Raw genomic sequence first — 16,160 nt, forward strand, 5'->3', positions numbered from 1 at the left:
GCTTATGACCTTACTAGTCACAGCGGCCGACAGGTGGCCCCCCTCGCGAAGGTGACCGATCGTCCCTTCGATCGCCAAATCGAACAGTCGAAGGGCCCGATCGATGAATTTGTCGCAGAATGCGTTCGAGCGGAGGTAGGCTTGCTTCATAGTTTCAAACCTACTCCCTTCAGCATCTTGGTAAATCCGCAGCGCCGCGCGGGATCCCTCCAACTCATCCTTGACGGCGGCTAGCGCGACATCCTTGGAGATAATTTGATCATGGAGCTTGGCCAGGGAGGGTGCCCGATCGGGCGATGAAGCCTCCACAGTTTATGGGAGTAGAGCTAGAGTCGAAGTTTCGACCCTCTCGGTCGGCTGCGTGCTCGAGGTAGCAGAACGCGAAGATGGCTCCGCTCGGCGCCTCTTGCGCCTGGTCAGTGGCATGTCAGAGGAGGCCGAACTCGATGGTTCCTCAACAGGAATGATGGGGTGCCGCTTTGCCGGAGGCTACGAGCCGGGGGTGGCTCCTTCGCTCGGCGCATGGCTGGCCTCGCCTTCGCCCACTTCCACGGGCACCTCCTCGCTCAGGCCGAGTGGATCTTCGTGGTAGCCGACCGGTTGCAGACCGAGACTCGTCAGCTCTTCGATAGTCATCGCCTCGATCGTAGTGTCCGTAAGTTTCGCCTTGCTGGCCATCCACACTCACATCATGACATCGACTGCAGGAGAAAAAGAAAAATCAGTTAGCATTAAAGGGAAAGGGTAAAGTAGTTGCATACCTAGGTTGGTCGGGAGCTAGGTGCGGATCAGACTGAAACCAAAGATGTAGAGGACACCCTCAAGCAGCAACTTGTGGATGCCATACTTCTGCCCGGCCAGCATCACCGCACCATTCAGATAGTCCAATGAGCTCTTGTAGCTTTTCAGTGGGGGTTGAGGTGCCACTTCGAGCTGCCAGTGGGTCGAGAATTCCGGCCGCTCGGGAAGACGCATGAAAAAGAAGTACTCGCTCCAATGTTTATTAGAAGTTGGTATTTTATCAAAAAATACTAAACCGACCCTAGACTGGAAGAGGAAGGTCCCCGGTTCGGACAACTTCGGGTAATAAAAATAATGGAAGACACGAGGGATAAGAGGGATGTTGTGCAGCCGAAATAAGACGACGACGCCTCACAGAAGACGGAAGGAGTTCGACACGAGTTGAGTAAAAGAGATGTGGAAGTATTTACAAACTACGATAATGAAAGGATGGATAGGGAATCGCAGACCGAGGGTAAAATGATCCCTGAACAGACAGATGGTGCCAGTCGAGGGAGCATTTGGTCGATCGGACGAGGAAGGCAGAATGATCTCGTGGTTAGATGAAATTTCAAAGGCATTTCTAAGGCCCTCAGCGCCGCCCTCATCGAACATAGACTCCATGGTGGTATACCAGAATCCAAGGATGGGAGTCGACGACAGCAAAGAGCTTGCCATCTCGAAAATAAAGGAAAAGGGAGGTTGTTGGGAGACGGAGACGCGATCAAAGGAAAAAAGTCGCTGGGGGTTTCACCGGAACCAAAAAGTGAATCAATTGCTCAAAAACGAACGTGATAGGAAGATATCTTATTGGGAAAAAGAGGGGGAAACGGGGGACGGAGGATCGCCGGAGAGCAAAGCGCACGGGATTAGCAAATCGTGCAGAGGCACAGAAGTCGTCGGAGACACAGCGGGCTCATATACCCCATGCTCGGCTGACCGGAGCCATCCGATCTAGGTCACGAAAACCTAGGACGAGATCTCGCCGTTGAATTCAAACCGTCAAGCATCGCAATCAATGTCGGTCACGTCAGACATGCAGCGGTGGTGGGCGTGACACGTGGCATGCTACCACGGGTCAGTAGTTAATGCAAGCGCGAGAACATGTTCTGCCTTAATGAGAGGGGATTTGCACGATTCCTAAGAAATCAGGATGATGTCAGCCTAGTCCGCACTCACCCGAGATAGCCTAAGGAAAAAGTTCTACAAGTGCAAACCTTTGTCCGTCCAATCGGATCGAGGGAGCATGCTTATGACCGAGTGACAAGCCTCAAAAGGCCGATTGGCGAGGATCGGGCCCATCCTGTTCGGAGTCCACACAGTGACGAAGGGCGATCGGGAGGGAATCAGTTCATATAATGGTCCAGTCAGTCGGACTATAGCCTCTTTCGACTAGACTTGAAAGGGAGGCTTGTGATGCGGTGATGATGAGGGGCCCCACCCCGCTGTCATGGTGGAAGTCAATGGAGGTCAAAGTCAAGACGATCACTGAATGGACGGCTCGATACAATCGGATGGACGGTCTTGGCAGGTCGGGCGAGGCATATTCCGACCGGGGGTTAAGCACCGACCTATCGTCTCCGACACGGAGTAATCAAGCCGATGCTCAAGGGACGTGCAGAAGCCGAGCTGAGCGGCACATGGACAGTAAACTGCCCGCCGAGTGGCTATCTCGCTCGGCCAAACAATAGAGCATATGGACAGCGGGCTTCCGACCGAGCGGTAATTCCGCTCGGCCCAGCAACGGACGACACTTGGACAGGGGACTTTCAGCCGAGCGACTATCTCGCTCAGTGTGGCAGCGGACGCAAGGATATCAGAATTCTGGCCGAGCAACCATTCCGCTCGGCCAAGCAACAAACATAGCGAGATATCCTTCGACATCCTTTTGGGAGCTAGTGTCACTGACAGACGACATGGTCAAACAGAGGATCGTACGGCGGAAGTTTCCACTATCACTTCAGAGATATGCTCGACCCGTTAAGGTACTGTATTAGGGACACTTTACTGACATGTCTCTTCAGAGAAAGCTTGGGATAGTGTGTCCGCTTTAAGAAGCGTGCACACACGCTACAAAAGCCTTATATAAAGGGAGGTCCAGTCAACGATGAAGGTATGCTTTTCTCGCGATTTCTATTGTTGCGCTACAGTTCTCTTTGCTTGTTCTTACCTCGTGGGAGACTGACTTGAGCGTCAGCGGACCATCATTGGGGACCCCTTCCTTGGATCGACACTGACGCTGCTTGTGTTGCAGACGGGAGCGAAGTCCACCGGAGGTCAACAAGAGCGCCACATCTCCAGTATCCGTCTCCTTGACTTTCGGACAAGATCATATATGAGAAATGATTCATATATTTTTTTTTTATTAAATTGAATTAATTTTTTTTACAAGTGTTTTGACAAAATTGACATAAACAAATATATTGAATAAATATTCTCTTATTTAAAAAAAAATACACTTTTTTATAATTAGAGTATCCTTTTTAATTTTTACCCAACTTCTTTTAAATTTTCTATTTTTTTTCTTTTATTTTTTATTGAATAAAAAAAACAAATTATACCGTTTAGTTTAATGGGTAAAAATCAAGAGGACTCTCAAATTTAATGGGCCGTCAAATAAGTGTTCGTTCTCCTTAGGATATAATTAAGTTGATATTTAAATGATAGATTTATATCAATGAATAAGGATTTTAGTTGTGATTGTAACAAATAATCTTCCTCGTTAGAGGGCAACGAGAGCTGTTTAGCATGAGCATATTTATATTTTTACATCAAAAGTCAAATAAATACTCTTTTGATAAAAATAATTAAATGAGCCCCAACTTTATTTTTTTACCCCAAAAATATTCTTATTTCCAACATTATTATACCATCTACAACTAACTACTATTAGGCTATTACAACCCTTCTAACATTATTATAGTAGCTCACTAGTTATTACAATATGTAACAACTAATATAATATTATTGTACCGTATTATTTGAAAATAATTTTAACTAACATAAAGTGATTTTAATAAAATTTAAATATTTTTACCAAGTTGATAAAAAAATATTTTAATATAATAGTATTTGAAATTTAAGGTTCCAAGTTTTAAAATTTAGAGTTAAGCTATGACTATGGAGCAAATAATTAAGTAACTATTGAAATTATTTTAAAGTAATTTTGATCAATTTAAAAATGATAAAAAATATTTTGATGTAATAATATTTTATACATAATAATAATTTTGATTAAAACAAAATAATTAATTTTTCATATGATAATAACTACTCACTTAAATAAAAAGTATCTTTATCTAAAACCTATGGTAGGATGTAAAAAAAAAAAAAAAAAAAAAAAAAAAAAAAAAAAATCCTTTGACGATTTAGATTATCGATAAATTAGAGAAAAATCTCCAATCATAATATTAACTTTGCATGTAATTCCCATGTCCAAAAAACTTTGTTTCCACTCCCTGCATGCAAAGTATTACTTGTTTCAACTCCCTCATGCAAATATTGATATCTAAATTGCCCCTCAAATTTTTTAGATACAAAAATTCCAAAATTGAGTACAAAAAGTACAAAAATGAGTATAATTTTTCTTAAAGTCAGCACTTTATATTAAAAATCAAGTATATTTTCTATCAAAATTGTCCCTCTTATTTTTTAGGTATAAAAAGTCTAAAAATAAGTATAATTCATGTTAAATTCAGCACTTTACACTATAATCTAGTACTCTATACTAGGATTGAGTATATTTTCTATCGAAATTAACCCTCATATTTTTTGGTACAAATATTCTAAAAATGAATATAATTCCTATTAAATTCAGCACATTAAACTAAAATCGAGTATATTTTGAGGTGAAAAAAGAATCGTACTCAATTTGATAAAAAATATACTAGATTCTAAGTTAATATACTCAATTTAAGAGGATTTATACTGATTTTTAGACTTTTTGTACCTAAAAATATCATGGGCAATTAGGTAAAGATGTTTGACTGGAGAGTGAAAATAAAAATTTTCATGGATGGAGACTATATGTAAAAATTTGTTTATCAATAGGGACTGCATGTAAAATTATCCTTAGATTATTCATTTATTTGGGACCATCTATTAATTTAATTTTTGCCCTACTTTGATTAGAAGAAAAGTCCAGCTCTTTCACCAAACCAAACCACGATGGAAGAACTTGACTTCAAAATTGGAAATCTATATTTTAATATAAGCGAGGAAGTTTGGCAGCCTCACCCGTTGGATTCTTGGCGCAGAAGAAAACCCTAAAACAGTAAAACCTCTCCCTCTCTCACATGGCGTCTCCTCCTTCTCCCGCGGAGAAGCCCTCCGATTCCCAAACGCTTGATCCTCTCGTCTCCCCATCTCCTCCCTTGTCCCCCGCCGACCAGCAGTCCCTTTTGCCCGCCGCCGACCTCTCGGCGCCCAAGGGCGCTGCAGAGGCCACGCCGGCGAAAGCGGAGGGATCGGAAGCGGTCGAAGGAGGAGAGGCAACGGAACAGGAAGCGCAAGATGATGGATCGGAGGAGGAAGAGATGGAATGCGGATTCTGCCTCTTCATGAAGGGTGGCGGTTGCAAAGACGCCTTCATCGCCTGGGAGGACTGTATAACGGTCGCCAGGGATACCGGCGAGGACGCTGCCGAGAAATGCATGGAGGTCACTTCTGCGCTCATGAAGTGCATGGAGGCCCACCCCGACTACTACGAGCCTATCCTCCGAGCCGAGAAGGCCATGACCGACTCTATCACGGATTCCGGCGACGATGATCCTGAATCGGAGAAGAAGGTGGAGGATGATTGAACTCACTTGACCACAACAGGATGTTCATTCAATTCATGAACGGATCGACGGACTGACCAAACTCAAAGATGAGATACCAAAAACTTGCATTTTTTTTCCCTGCCTAATTCTGTTATAAACTTATAATAAGGTCAGAATACCTGGTTAGATTCTGTTCTTCCGTGAAACTAAAAATGATCAGATTTGTACGAACAATTTTGACCCTTGATATTACTTGGGTGAGGTGTTTTGAAATTCTTCTAGTTCAGCCTGCTTGATGTAGGATCGTGTAATGGATTGCTTGCACCCTCTAGAGGGGGAGTGGATGAATAGCCATAATCCTAAAATGATAGCTCTTGCTAAACAAAAATAATTCAAGCTTGTTAGTGTGCGTGAGATGCTCATGTGTAAGTCCAGTTGATAGTGTGAAGTTATATACGCAGCAAGAATAATAATAACAAAGGAAATATAATGCTAGCATGGATGTTTATCGTGAGATGCTCATGTGTGAGTCCAGTTGATAATGTCAAGTAACACAAATATAACACTAATCTAGTGTCAAGTTATCGAACTCTTCACTTGGCTTATGAGTTGACTGAGCTCTCTAGTTGATAGGGTTCACCCTCGAGTGACTAAATCTGCTTGGTGATCCATTCTTCACTCAACTTACGGTCTCGTAAGCCTACATGAAGTCTTGGGATTGAGCTGAGCCACAAACTACAATTTTGACTTGTTGTCCCTCAGTAGAAGACTTCATAACAATTAGGTAGCCTAATTCCTTCCTAACCACACACATCTTCTTCGATGATGTTGCCCAAAAGAGAAAGCCCAAGATTACAATCCATATCATAATGTCCCATAACTTTTATGTCGCATTGTCGCTAGGATTTTAACTTTGTCAATGGCCTTTGTTGCTCTCTAATCTGCCTCATGTCAGCCCCCCATCACCCCCCACCCCCCAATATGCACCATGCCATTCTTCACCCATCACCTATGTATCCACCTCACTTCAGCCATTCTAGAGTACACTTCATGTCAGACCCTCAGTAACTCGGATGCACCAAACTCTTCAAGTTTGCTCCACGTGCCTCATAGCAGACCTTCCAAGTCATTGAATCATCCAACAAACCAACTCAATCACAATGAGTTACCAAGTTCTCCAAGTTTTTATGTGCACTTTTTCAAGTCCTTGTATAATTGAGGCACACATCAACAACACATGTCAAATCTAACTTAAATCTTTCGTCAAACACAACAAAACCACTTAGTTGAACCTGACCATTTGAGAGCATCAGTCCTTTCACTTACCACAGCAAACACAATGCATTCTTGATACTTCTTTAGATTCTTAGAACCCTTGGTTCTTCCTTCCTGCAATTACTCGGGAAATGTATCATTTTCTTAGCTTGAATCTATGGTGTGAATTTATCTGTTTAACAGGTGAAGTAATTGAGCAGTGTCTAAGGAATCCAGCATTTAATTAGTAATTTGATTGAAGTTCTAAGCTATCTGCTTGTCTTGTCGATGTACTTGGTATTTGTGATGCTTTCTTAAATTTTTTTTGTAGCTGTTACACCAAAACTAGGTGCAAAGAACCGAGCAGATTGGCACAGCGAATAAAGCAGATGGATACAGTGGATAAATCAAGAATAGATTTACTAGATTTTATCCATATGCTGATATTGAAATTGAAGGAATTGTAGCAGTAGTAATACATTTATGATATGATAAGTGTTTCATGGTCGGAAATGGTAGATTAGTTTTCATTTTGAGATAATTTCTTGTCATTATTTTCTGTGACTACTAACTTGATTGTCAAAGGTTCAAATTATAGTTTTTAATTGTGGAGAGAGTATCAGCATTTTAGTTGATGGTTTTCTTGCCTAGATTGGGTTGCATTTGCATTATAGATATTCTCTTCCACTGCTGGGAAAATGTACTAAAGCCTCCACATTGACAACTTTGGTGCTATGTTTAACTTGGAAAACCAGGTCGTTATTCTAGTTTTGTAGTTTTGCCTTTTTATGGAATGAAAATCATAATCATACCCTTTCTATGTAATAGTTAACTAGACACTAGTTGTGGAAGTTCTCTACTTCTTGATTGCCTTTCTATAACCAACATCTTGGATGATAATTTGTATTATTTTTATGATATAATATAAATGTCTAGCAAGATAGGTAGAATTGTTTTTTTTTCCTTTCACTATGATATTGCTTCATGGATAATCAATCTAGCTCAATAGCATTAAACTACCATTTTGGTGAAATTAAGTGTATCCTTTGAACTTCAATTTGCTGAATGAATGGGTAGCAACTCCATTCTGATTACTGCAGGAAAATTGTTTGATCGGTTAATTTTCTGTATAATTTTGAGATAACCTGATGCTGTTTTAGTTCCCTTGTTTCTCTAGAAGAAGTCTTTATAGATTTGGCAATATGATTTCTTATGAATTGAGGTGTTTTTCGAAGCAGAATAGTTTAGTAATATGTACAATGTTTAATTATGTTAAATGAACAAGTACGATGGAGATAATAATCCTGGACCTTTAATGAACTACAATTAAGCTATTGACGTTTTCCATATAGAGTAGCTCTTTAGCATTGCATTATTTGTTCTTTGATAGAAATTTTGATATTTTTGTGAATAGTCTGATATTGAAGTATGATTAGTCATTGCCTTTTACTTCTTGTGGTGTGCATTGATCTCTAACTACAATTTTTCATTTTATTTTTCCCATTTAAGTTTATGCCAAGATCAAATGTTGCCTCGTTTCTATGTTTGACTTCCTCACAAAAAAAAAAAAAAAAAACTCTGTTTTTTGCTTGATACTTTAATGGAGTAGATACAAAAAGTTTCATTCGACAAACTCATGCTGTTTCTGTACCACATTAGATGCGAGATAATCCCCTTGAGAGCGAGAGCAGCAAGAATAAACTCTCCCAATAGATTCATATAACAGCACTCTGTCTAACATGGCTAAAATTTCTGATAGTTCTCTTAATATTACTGCAGAATGCTCTCATAGCTGTTCACTGTATAATCTCTCCTAATTGCTGTGGCCGAATTCTCTCATTGTTTGGATCCTTCATGGTCTTTCATTTGACCTCTCCCTCTAACATTGGCTGCCGGGCCACTAGTTCTTCGACTAGGGTGGCCACTCCTTTCAGTAGTTTTAAGCACATCTTTGGCACTTAAGATTTTATAATTAGAGAGATTAAGAGAATGAAGATTGAAAAATAGAAAGTGAGTTGGGAGACCGAGAGTTGTTTGGATAAAAGATGAGGAGTGATTATTTATAGGAAAATTTTAAGATTTTCTTTTAAAATTCTTAAGAGATAACTGGTAATTTAAATCCTAATCCTTTCAGAAGGATGTTAAATAGGTAGGATAAATAGTGTCATGGATGACTTTGCTAATACGATTTCCTCTCTCTTAGTCAAAGTTGGTGACCTTGCTAGTTTGACACCTTTAGTCACCCTATCCTCTCCTCTCTCGTACTCGACTCCTCTTAGAGCTTCAACGCAATCTCCCTTTTGCTTCTAGATGGATGCTAGTGGAGATAGTCAACTATTGCCAGTTGATTTATTATCTTTATAAAAGATTGTTTATAAAAGATTGTGAATTGATTTCATAATCAATTGATTTTATTTTGTGATTTAGATGTCCACAATTCTTCTGATTAATCTCCAAAGTGGTTTTAGGTTTAGAGTTAAGTTCATCTTCATAATATTCATTCTATTTAAAATTTAAACTCTGATCATTTTGTTAATTGATAGAAAAGTGTACAGATGTATATCTGCAAGATTTTAGAAGAGTTAATTGGATATTGCAATCATAAAGGGAGTTTCGATGTAATAATAAAATTGTTGCTATGTGATTTTAATTGGAGATTGTAATTTTAAGAGGGAGTCATAGATAGAGTTGTTGTCATGTCATCTTGATGTCATGAATTCATTTCTCGAAAACTCCTTATAAAGTAGGATAAAATCCTTCTTCAAAACCCCACAATGATAGAGTTGTTGTGTCATCTCGAGATCATGAATTTAATTCTTGAAAACTCCTTATAAAATAGGATAAAACCCTTCTTCGAAACCTTATATTGACAGAAATTTTATGCACCAAGCTACTCTTTAATTGAAGGTTGGAGTCCTATACACGCACACTGTATTTGATCAGTCAATCTTGAATAACAAAAGTCAATTCATCATTCTCATTTTCAGCTAGTCCTAAACCCTAATCTCGGACAATGTTTTTCATTATACAAAATTGTTCAAGTTTAATTTGGTTGTTCTCTGCACCTACTAATTCAACTGAAATTGATATTTCAAATGCTGCATTTTGATACAGCTATTGCATTGAAATGCACAGAAGTAAATGAATAGCCATTCCTCCAAATCAAAATGCAATTAACTTCTTATATTTTGTTTAAACATAAACATATTTTTCAAATTACACTTTCAAATTTGGAAGAGGGTACTGAGATTTCTGTCATTCTGTATGACAGGGCAATCCAAAGTAAACTCAGGCGCGTCTGTGGAGGCACTAACATTGCCTACAAGGATGACTGTCCTATATGGATTAAACATGCTGTTGCATTTTAAGGTATCAGGAAGATGCATCTTACACGTCGATCAACGGTTTGCCAAGCTGTTTTACAGTACAAGTAACTTTTTTAAGACAAGAAAGAATGGGAAGGTAGGGGAACTCTCAACATTGAACTACATGACGGAAAGTAACTTGCCACCTATCTCTAACACTGAATTAGACTTTCCAGAATGCCATTACTCCTGGTCCCAATGAAAGCAAGCTTCCGCAGGCTAACTTAGCAATGACTTTCATACAATCAATTATGGTATCGAAATGCTACTCGCACTTTATGGATCTGTAGATGTGGCGTACAAATAGCAAAGCCGCACGGAAGCCAACCATACCAAGCATTAAGAAGAAACCATAACAGATGCAAGCCATATAACCGAAGAAGAACGACGTCTGCATGAATCCAGACATGTCTGAGCGGGCATAGTAGTAGTACAAACAGTAAGCATAGACAAACAGACCAGTGGATCCTCCACATAAGAAAGACCTGCATTTGGGTGGTAAACCGACATTAGTTCCATTCCGTGGAGAATAAATGACAAAGGGAATCGTGTTAAAGTGCCTCTTGGCAAGTAAATTGCTATTAGTATTTATGTACTGCAAAAAATATAAGAAAGATATAAACAAATTGTCTTCTAAAGAAAATAGATCGAGTGCAACATTCATGTTTAAATACTCAGATTTAAATGACTGATCGAAGGAACAGATACTGGTATTGAATAGCATGTTGGATGTGTCACAATGATAGTCCATTATAATGAATCCTGAGACTAAGGATTTGCTGTTATATTAGCAACACCTCAAATCTGAGAAAGATCTTAGGAGGCACAAGTGTTTGCAGGATATATTATTATCCTTGATGAAGCATCACTACTAAACAGATACAAGAAAAATGCTTTCATAAACATATGTAGGTGGGTAAAATCAAAGAATTCATTATAAGCAGAAAAGGTATTTGATGTTGATGAGATCGGCATGCAAATGCACTAGAAATTGATATAGAAACACCAGTATGTAGAAATATAACTCAGAGCTATTGGCCTACCTCCACCACCATTCATGGTCTTCAGCAGCAAGTTGAAAATAGGTAAGTGCAATAGTAATGAAAGCTGTCACAATCAGGAGGATGATGAAAACTATGAACAGAATACTGTAGATTGTGTATATCCTGTGACCCCAGACACTAGCAAATATGTAGTAAAGTTCAATGTAAATTGCACTGAAAGGAAGAAAACCAGCCATTGCCATCTGTGGGATTGTTACTCGGTACCAAGGCAATGGTGGAATTTCTCTAGGATACTTCTTTGTCCGGCAAGGGGCTTGGAATTCTGTTTTGCTATTTTTGCCAGCAATTCCACCCAATACAAGCAATGGAGCAGTTACTAATGCCCAAATGAGAACAATAACCACGATGGTTCCGAATGGTAATGCTGCAGTAGCACTATATGCAATAGCAACAGTATTCAGGAAGCAGAATGTCAGGAACAGAGGTCCACAGAAAAGGCATCCTGTCAACAGTAAATTCCTTACCTGACACAGAAAATAAAGGAAAAAATTAAATCATATCTTACCACATACCAATTTACGGATCGATCAAACATCAATTTTCCTTTCATCTACGGAATGTTTGATTTTATGCATACATTATAGAAGTGAACAAGGATACTCCAGAACATGAGTGAAGCAGAAGGGAAATTGATGAAAGAAATTATATCAAAATTAAAGAATGTACCCAGTTTGTCCCTTCAAGCTGACAGTAGAAAGAGGTAGCAGTATATCCAGCAATGCCGGAGGTGAGCGCATATATGACTACCAGAGCAGTGAACAAAGAACCACGATTGTAAGGATAGAAAACCCCGACTAGTGCAAGAACAAAAATAAACACGGTGCTGCAATGCATATCAAGAAAGGAAAAGAAAATTAATTCAAGTAAACATCATCAGACACAAAGTGCAACTGGATATGGTACTTAAAACACAACAGCTGCCAAAATATCTCAATAGCCTTAACTCGATCTAACAAAATTAGTCTGTATAGCTCATTTATAGTGGTGCCAAGTAACTTACTAGATGTACTTACAGAGTAAACAACTGAGTGCCAGAACCAAGACATGCCGCAAATAGTGACTTGTTGTTAGGGAACCTAAAGACATCACCATGGATATACTTCCACCCAGTCTCTTCTTGTTCCTCAGCAGACTCCTCATCATGAGCATACCTAAGAAACATAACGACGATGTACAGAAATTAGGTTTGCACATAATTCAGCATCCATGAGATGAGAAAAAAGAAAAAAGGCAAACTGAAGTTAACTGTCCCATGTATTCGTAGATAGACGTTAGCAATCAAATGGCGAGATATAATAAGGTTATAACAAATAAAATTTCAAGGACACAATGGTAAATTCCATCATTAATCTTGAACAAATATGGTGCTTTTACTAGCGTATATCTTAAACATGTCAAGGTTCCGCTTTGTCCTTGATTCGCCATTGATTAAACTTAGAGAAGAAAACCTTGATAATTAGGAGTTAGAACTTGATACTCACTTCACAAAATCATTCTTCAGAACACGCATGAGAATTGTTGCAAGGAACCCAGTCAATAGAAGAACAGTAACACATGAGTTTATGATGGAGAACCAATGAATCTCCAGATGATGAGGCTGTGATGAGGTTTGTGAGTACTTCTCCATCCTCTTCTCAAATGTTGTTGTTGTCTCCTTCCACTTAGCAGAGTAGGTAAAATCCACCTCAATTTCTCTGTCCTCAGTAAGATCCACCAGTGCAGTGGAATGAGACTGAACAGTAATCTCAATCACACGATCCTCATTGTACAGGATTTCAAATTCAATATGTCGGTAAAGGTAGTATTTGTAGTCACCCAGATCCTTTCCTTCCTTGTCGACCTTCCCAACGAACCCCCAGATGGGGAGGTCATCATAGTACATTTGGAAATAGTAATCCTTGGTGACAGCATCCCGAAACCTAGCAACATCTTCTGGTTTGAGCTTCTTCTTGCAAAGCAGCTTCGAATTAAATTCATCTTGGAAATTAACCTTGTAGGGGGCATCAACAAGGCGATCCCCATTCAAAACTTCACCGAGTGCTTCCCTTTTCTCTTTTAAATGCTCTGTTGTCATTGTCAATTCATAAAAATAATGAATATCTCAAGAATACTATTACATATCTAGCCCAAAAAAAGGATCAGGAACCGACCTGGAGTGCAAAAGGGCAGATCAAAGTAGCGATACGTTTCACTGAAAAGAAATAAACATATAGGCATGAAAAACATTATCTTCTAAGATTAACATTAGATGGCGTATCAAAAAAGTAGTGATTGAACTTCTTAACAACAACGTCAACAGCAACAAAAAAAAAAAAAAAATCTTATCCCACTAGGTGATGTCCTTCACTTGTGAGCTCTATCCTTTACTATATCATCATTTATATTTAAATTATTTTATTATTGCTAACTAAGTTTTTTTTTATTTTTTTGTCTTCTCTTCCTTGTGGGCACATTTGTTATAGTTTTACATTGACTAATTCGAATATTTATTAGTTGTACATGCTCATATAATTTTAAATGTCTCTCATAGTTTTCAGTCAACATTGAAGGCCCAACTTTCTCTTTTATATTTTCAACAAAGTGTCATCAAATGGAATAAACCAAAAGTACCGCAATTTATATACATCATAAAGGTATGCACGACTTCGTATATTTCACATGTCTATAATCACGATTAGCTGATACTCACTGGATTACAACACCATCCACACAAATTGAAGAGCTTAGAGACCATCAAATAAGTCAGCAACAGCAAAGGGGAAAAAAATCAGCACTACAAGTACCACACAGAAAACTCTAAAGAAAAACCATTTTGTGGATCTGACCTAAAAATCAATTTTTTTAACAATAGATCGGGAATCACATCTATCACTTTACAAATTTACATATTTTTTGGGCCAAAGGCGAAATCGGCAAAGATCGTTCTCGGGCGACTTCGATCTTCGGGAAACAGACGGAAGAAAGCAAGAGTATCAAAAACGGGGAAAAAAGCTATAGATCTACCAGAACAGATATGTTATTCCACCGAAGCTTGAGAGGATGGAAGTGGATCTCACCTAGGGTTATGGAAAGGGCCGACCTTGTTGGCGTAGAGCGGGACGGGGTCCCCCTTCTTGTAGCGGTGATCGGAAGCGTCCGACGCGACTCCGGCAATCCCGAAGCACAAAATCAGCAACGCTGCTGCCGCTGTCGCCGCAGCCGCCCCCGCTAGATCCATAGACTCCCTCCCCATGTCGCTGGCTCGGATCGAGTCAACTCGCAGAGAAGGTGCGACGGAAGAAAGTAGAAAATATTTGTTCTTTTGAGGATGGACCAGGCTTGAAATTACTATTTAAGACAGCAACTCTTGTTTGCTGTTTGTAAGAGATTACAAAAATGTAAAATTAATGGATGGAGTTAAAAATATTTTCAAATAAATATACTTTATACTTTTTTAAATATTTTATTTAGTTAGAAATATTCATATATCTACTTTATTCTTTTTTAATATATTTTACAATTTTTTTATTCACGACGAAAATTAAATATTTTTATAAAAAATAAGATTCGATTATACAATTTAAAAATTCACTATTGTATATTTAATATATATATATATATATATAATCAAATATTAATTGTATATTTAATTATTTAATAGCCTTATTAATTCTCAAGAAATTGGATAGTCTTTACCCGACCTGGATCGGATCGGATTGGATCGGATTCAACCCGTGACAAAGTCAGCAGGTCAATTATCGATTGACCTAGTTCAACAGACCTTATCCATAATCTATCCATCTAGACACAAATGAGTTAAAGATTGTACCCTAAATGAACCGACGAATATCTATCGGTTTATTTAAAAAATTAAATGCAATTTAATTTAGTTTTTTATCAAAATTTTTATTTAATAATATTAATGATGTGATTTAATATTAATTAATTTATTCTATCATTGTATTAAAATTAATTTTTTAATATTTATTTTGAATTCTTGATATGGTACTATTTTACATTTATATTGATAAAGTCTGTGTTATATTTGGATTCAACGTGAATCTAAGGCTACCTTTAATTAGGTGTAATATAATTTATCTTATAATATAATATAATGTAATTATGATTATATTACTAAGTATAGTAATATAATAGATGTAATTTTTTTTAAGTATAAGAATGATTAGATTATTTTATTTGGTGTCTAATATTTTTTTATAAATAATATAATTTGTATTATTATAAAATGATAAAAATATCCTACGATTTCTGTGGGAGGCGATGGTTGGTGGCGATCGTCGACGGTGGTAGCCGGTGGCCAACGATACTCAGAGGTGGTAGTCGGCATCGGTCGGTAGAGGTGGCAGCTGGCGTCGATCGACGGTGATGGCTGATGGTGGCGCTCGAAGGCGGCGGTCAGTGGCAGCGCCCAGCGATGGGTAGTGGGCAACGATGGCTAACAGTTGTGCCCGGAGGAGGCGGCGGCGGCGGCGGCTGACTTGACCAATCGGCCAGATCGGGCGACGACAGGCGCTCGAAGGCGGAAGTGACGTGGGTAATCGGTTGAAAGTCGAAAATGAATTAGGGGTATATTTGGTATTTAAATTTTAGTTAAACGGCGACATTGTAATGTAATCGAATTACATGGTGGTCTTGTAATCCAGATTATAAAACTTTATTACCTTTTGTAATCCAGATTACATTACATTACATTACAGTTTTAAAATTGTGCCCCAAGGGCGCAACACAGACGATCGTGCATGACATTTCTGGCGTAATGGTCAGGGGTCGATTCTCAAGAACTGACGACCTGGAGTTTACCTTATCATGCGTCTGACGCCTATGTACTTGCATGTACCTCCCTTCATATCCGTGGGATCGACACTAAGAGATTATTAATGTAGCGGATCTATATTTTTAAAAAAATTATACTAAATAAAATAATCAACATTGTA

At 38.6% G+C, this 16,160-nt stretch overlaps 2 protein-coding genes across 2 annotated transcripts; one reads left to right on the forward strand and one right to left on the reverse strand.

The window, feature by feature from the left end:
* The first annotated feature begins 4,985 nt into the window (after positions 1–4,985).
* On the forward strand, positions 4,986–5,816 carry LOC121976034. The gene has a single exon (XM_042528016.1). The coding sequence runs from the start codon at positions 5,076–5,078 to the stop codon at positions 5,580–5,582; it is 507 nt and encodes a 168-aa protein (XP_042383950.1). The 5' UTR covers positions 4,986–5,075; the 3' UTR covers positions 5,583–5,816.
* A 4,362-nt stretch (positions 5,817–10,178) lies between these two features.
* Positions 10,179–14,525, reverse strand: LOC121976033 (transmembrane 9 superfamily member 3-like). Its single transcript, XM_042528014.1, has 7 exons — positions 14,283–14,525; positions 13,377–13,417; positions 12,708–13,290; positions 12,240–12,377; positions 11,893–12,049; positions 11,206–11,690; positions 10,179–10,647 (listed from the first exon to the last, which is right to left on the reverse strand). Exons 1-7 carry the CDS (start codon positions 14,456–14,458, stop codon positions 10,428–10,430), a joined length of 1,800 nt encoding a protein of 599 aa, XP_042383948.1. The 5' UTR covers positions 14,459–14,525; the 3' UTR covers positions 10,179–10,427.
* Positions 14,526–16,160: the final 1,635 nt, after the last annotated feature.

This window comes from Zingiber officinale, chromosome 4B (assembly GCF_018446385.1).
Source record: "Zingiber officinale cultivar Zhangliang chromosome 4B, Zo_v1.1, whole genome shotgun sequence".
Taxonomy (NCBI): domain Eukaryota; kingdom Viridiplantae; phylum Streptophyta; class Magnoliopsida; order Zingiberales; family Zingiberaceae; genus Zingiber; species Zingiber officinale.

Excerpts from the sequence above, each read along its gene's own strand:
- LOC121976033 (XM_042528014.1), bottom strand. The coding sequence starts at position 14,458 with ATGGGGAGGGAGTCTATGGATCTAGCGGGGGCGGCTGCGGCGACAGCG. Across the intron at positions 13,291-13,376 it reads TCTGCCCTTTTGCACTCCAG|AGCATTTAAAAGAGAAAAGG; the intron begins GTCGGTTCCTGA and ends CAATGACAACAG. Across the intron at positions 12,378-12,707 it reads CTGAAGAATGATTTTGTGAA|GTATGCTCATGATGAGGAGT; the intron begins GTGAGTATCAAG and ends TATGTTTCTTAG.
- LOC121976034 (XM_042528016.1), top strand. The coding sequence starts at position 5,076 with ATGGCGTCTCCTCCTTCTCCCGCGGAGAAGCCCTCCGATTCCCAAACG.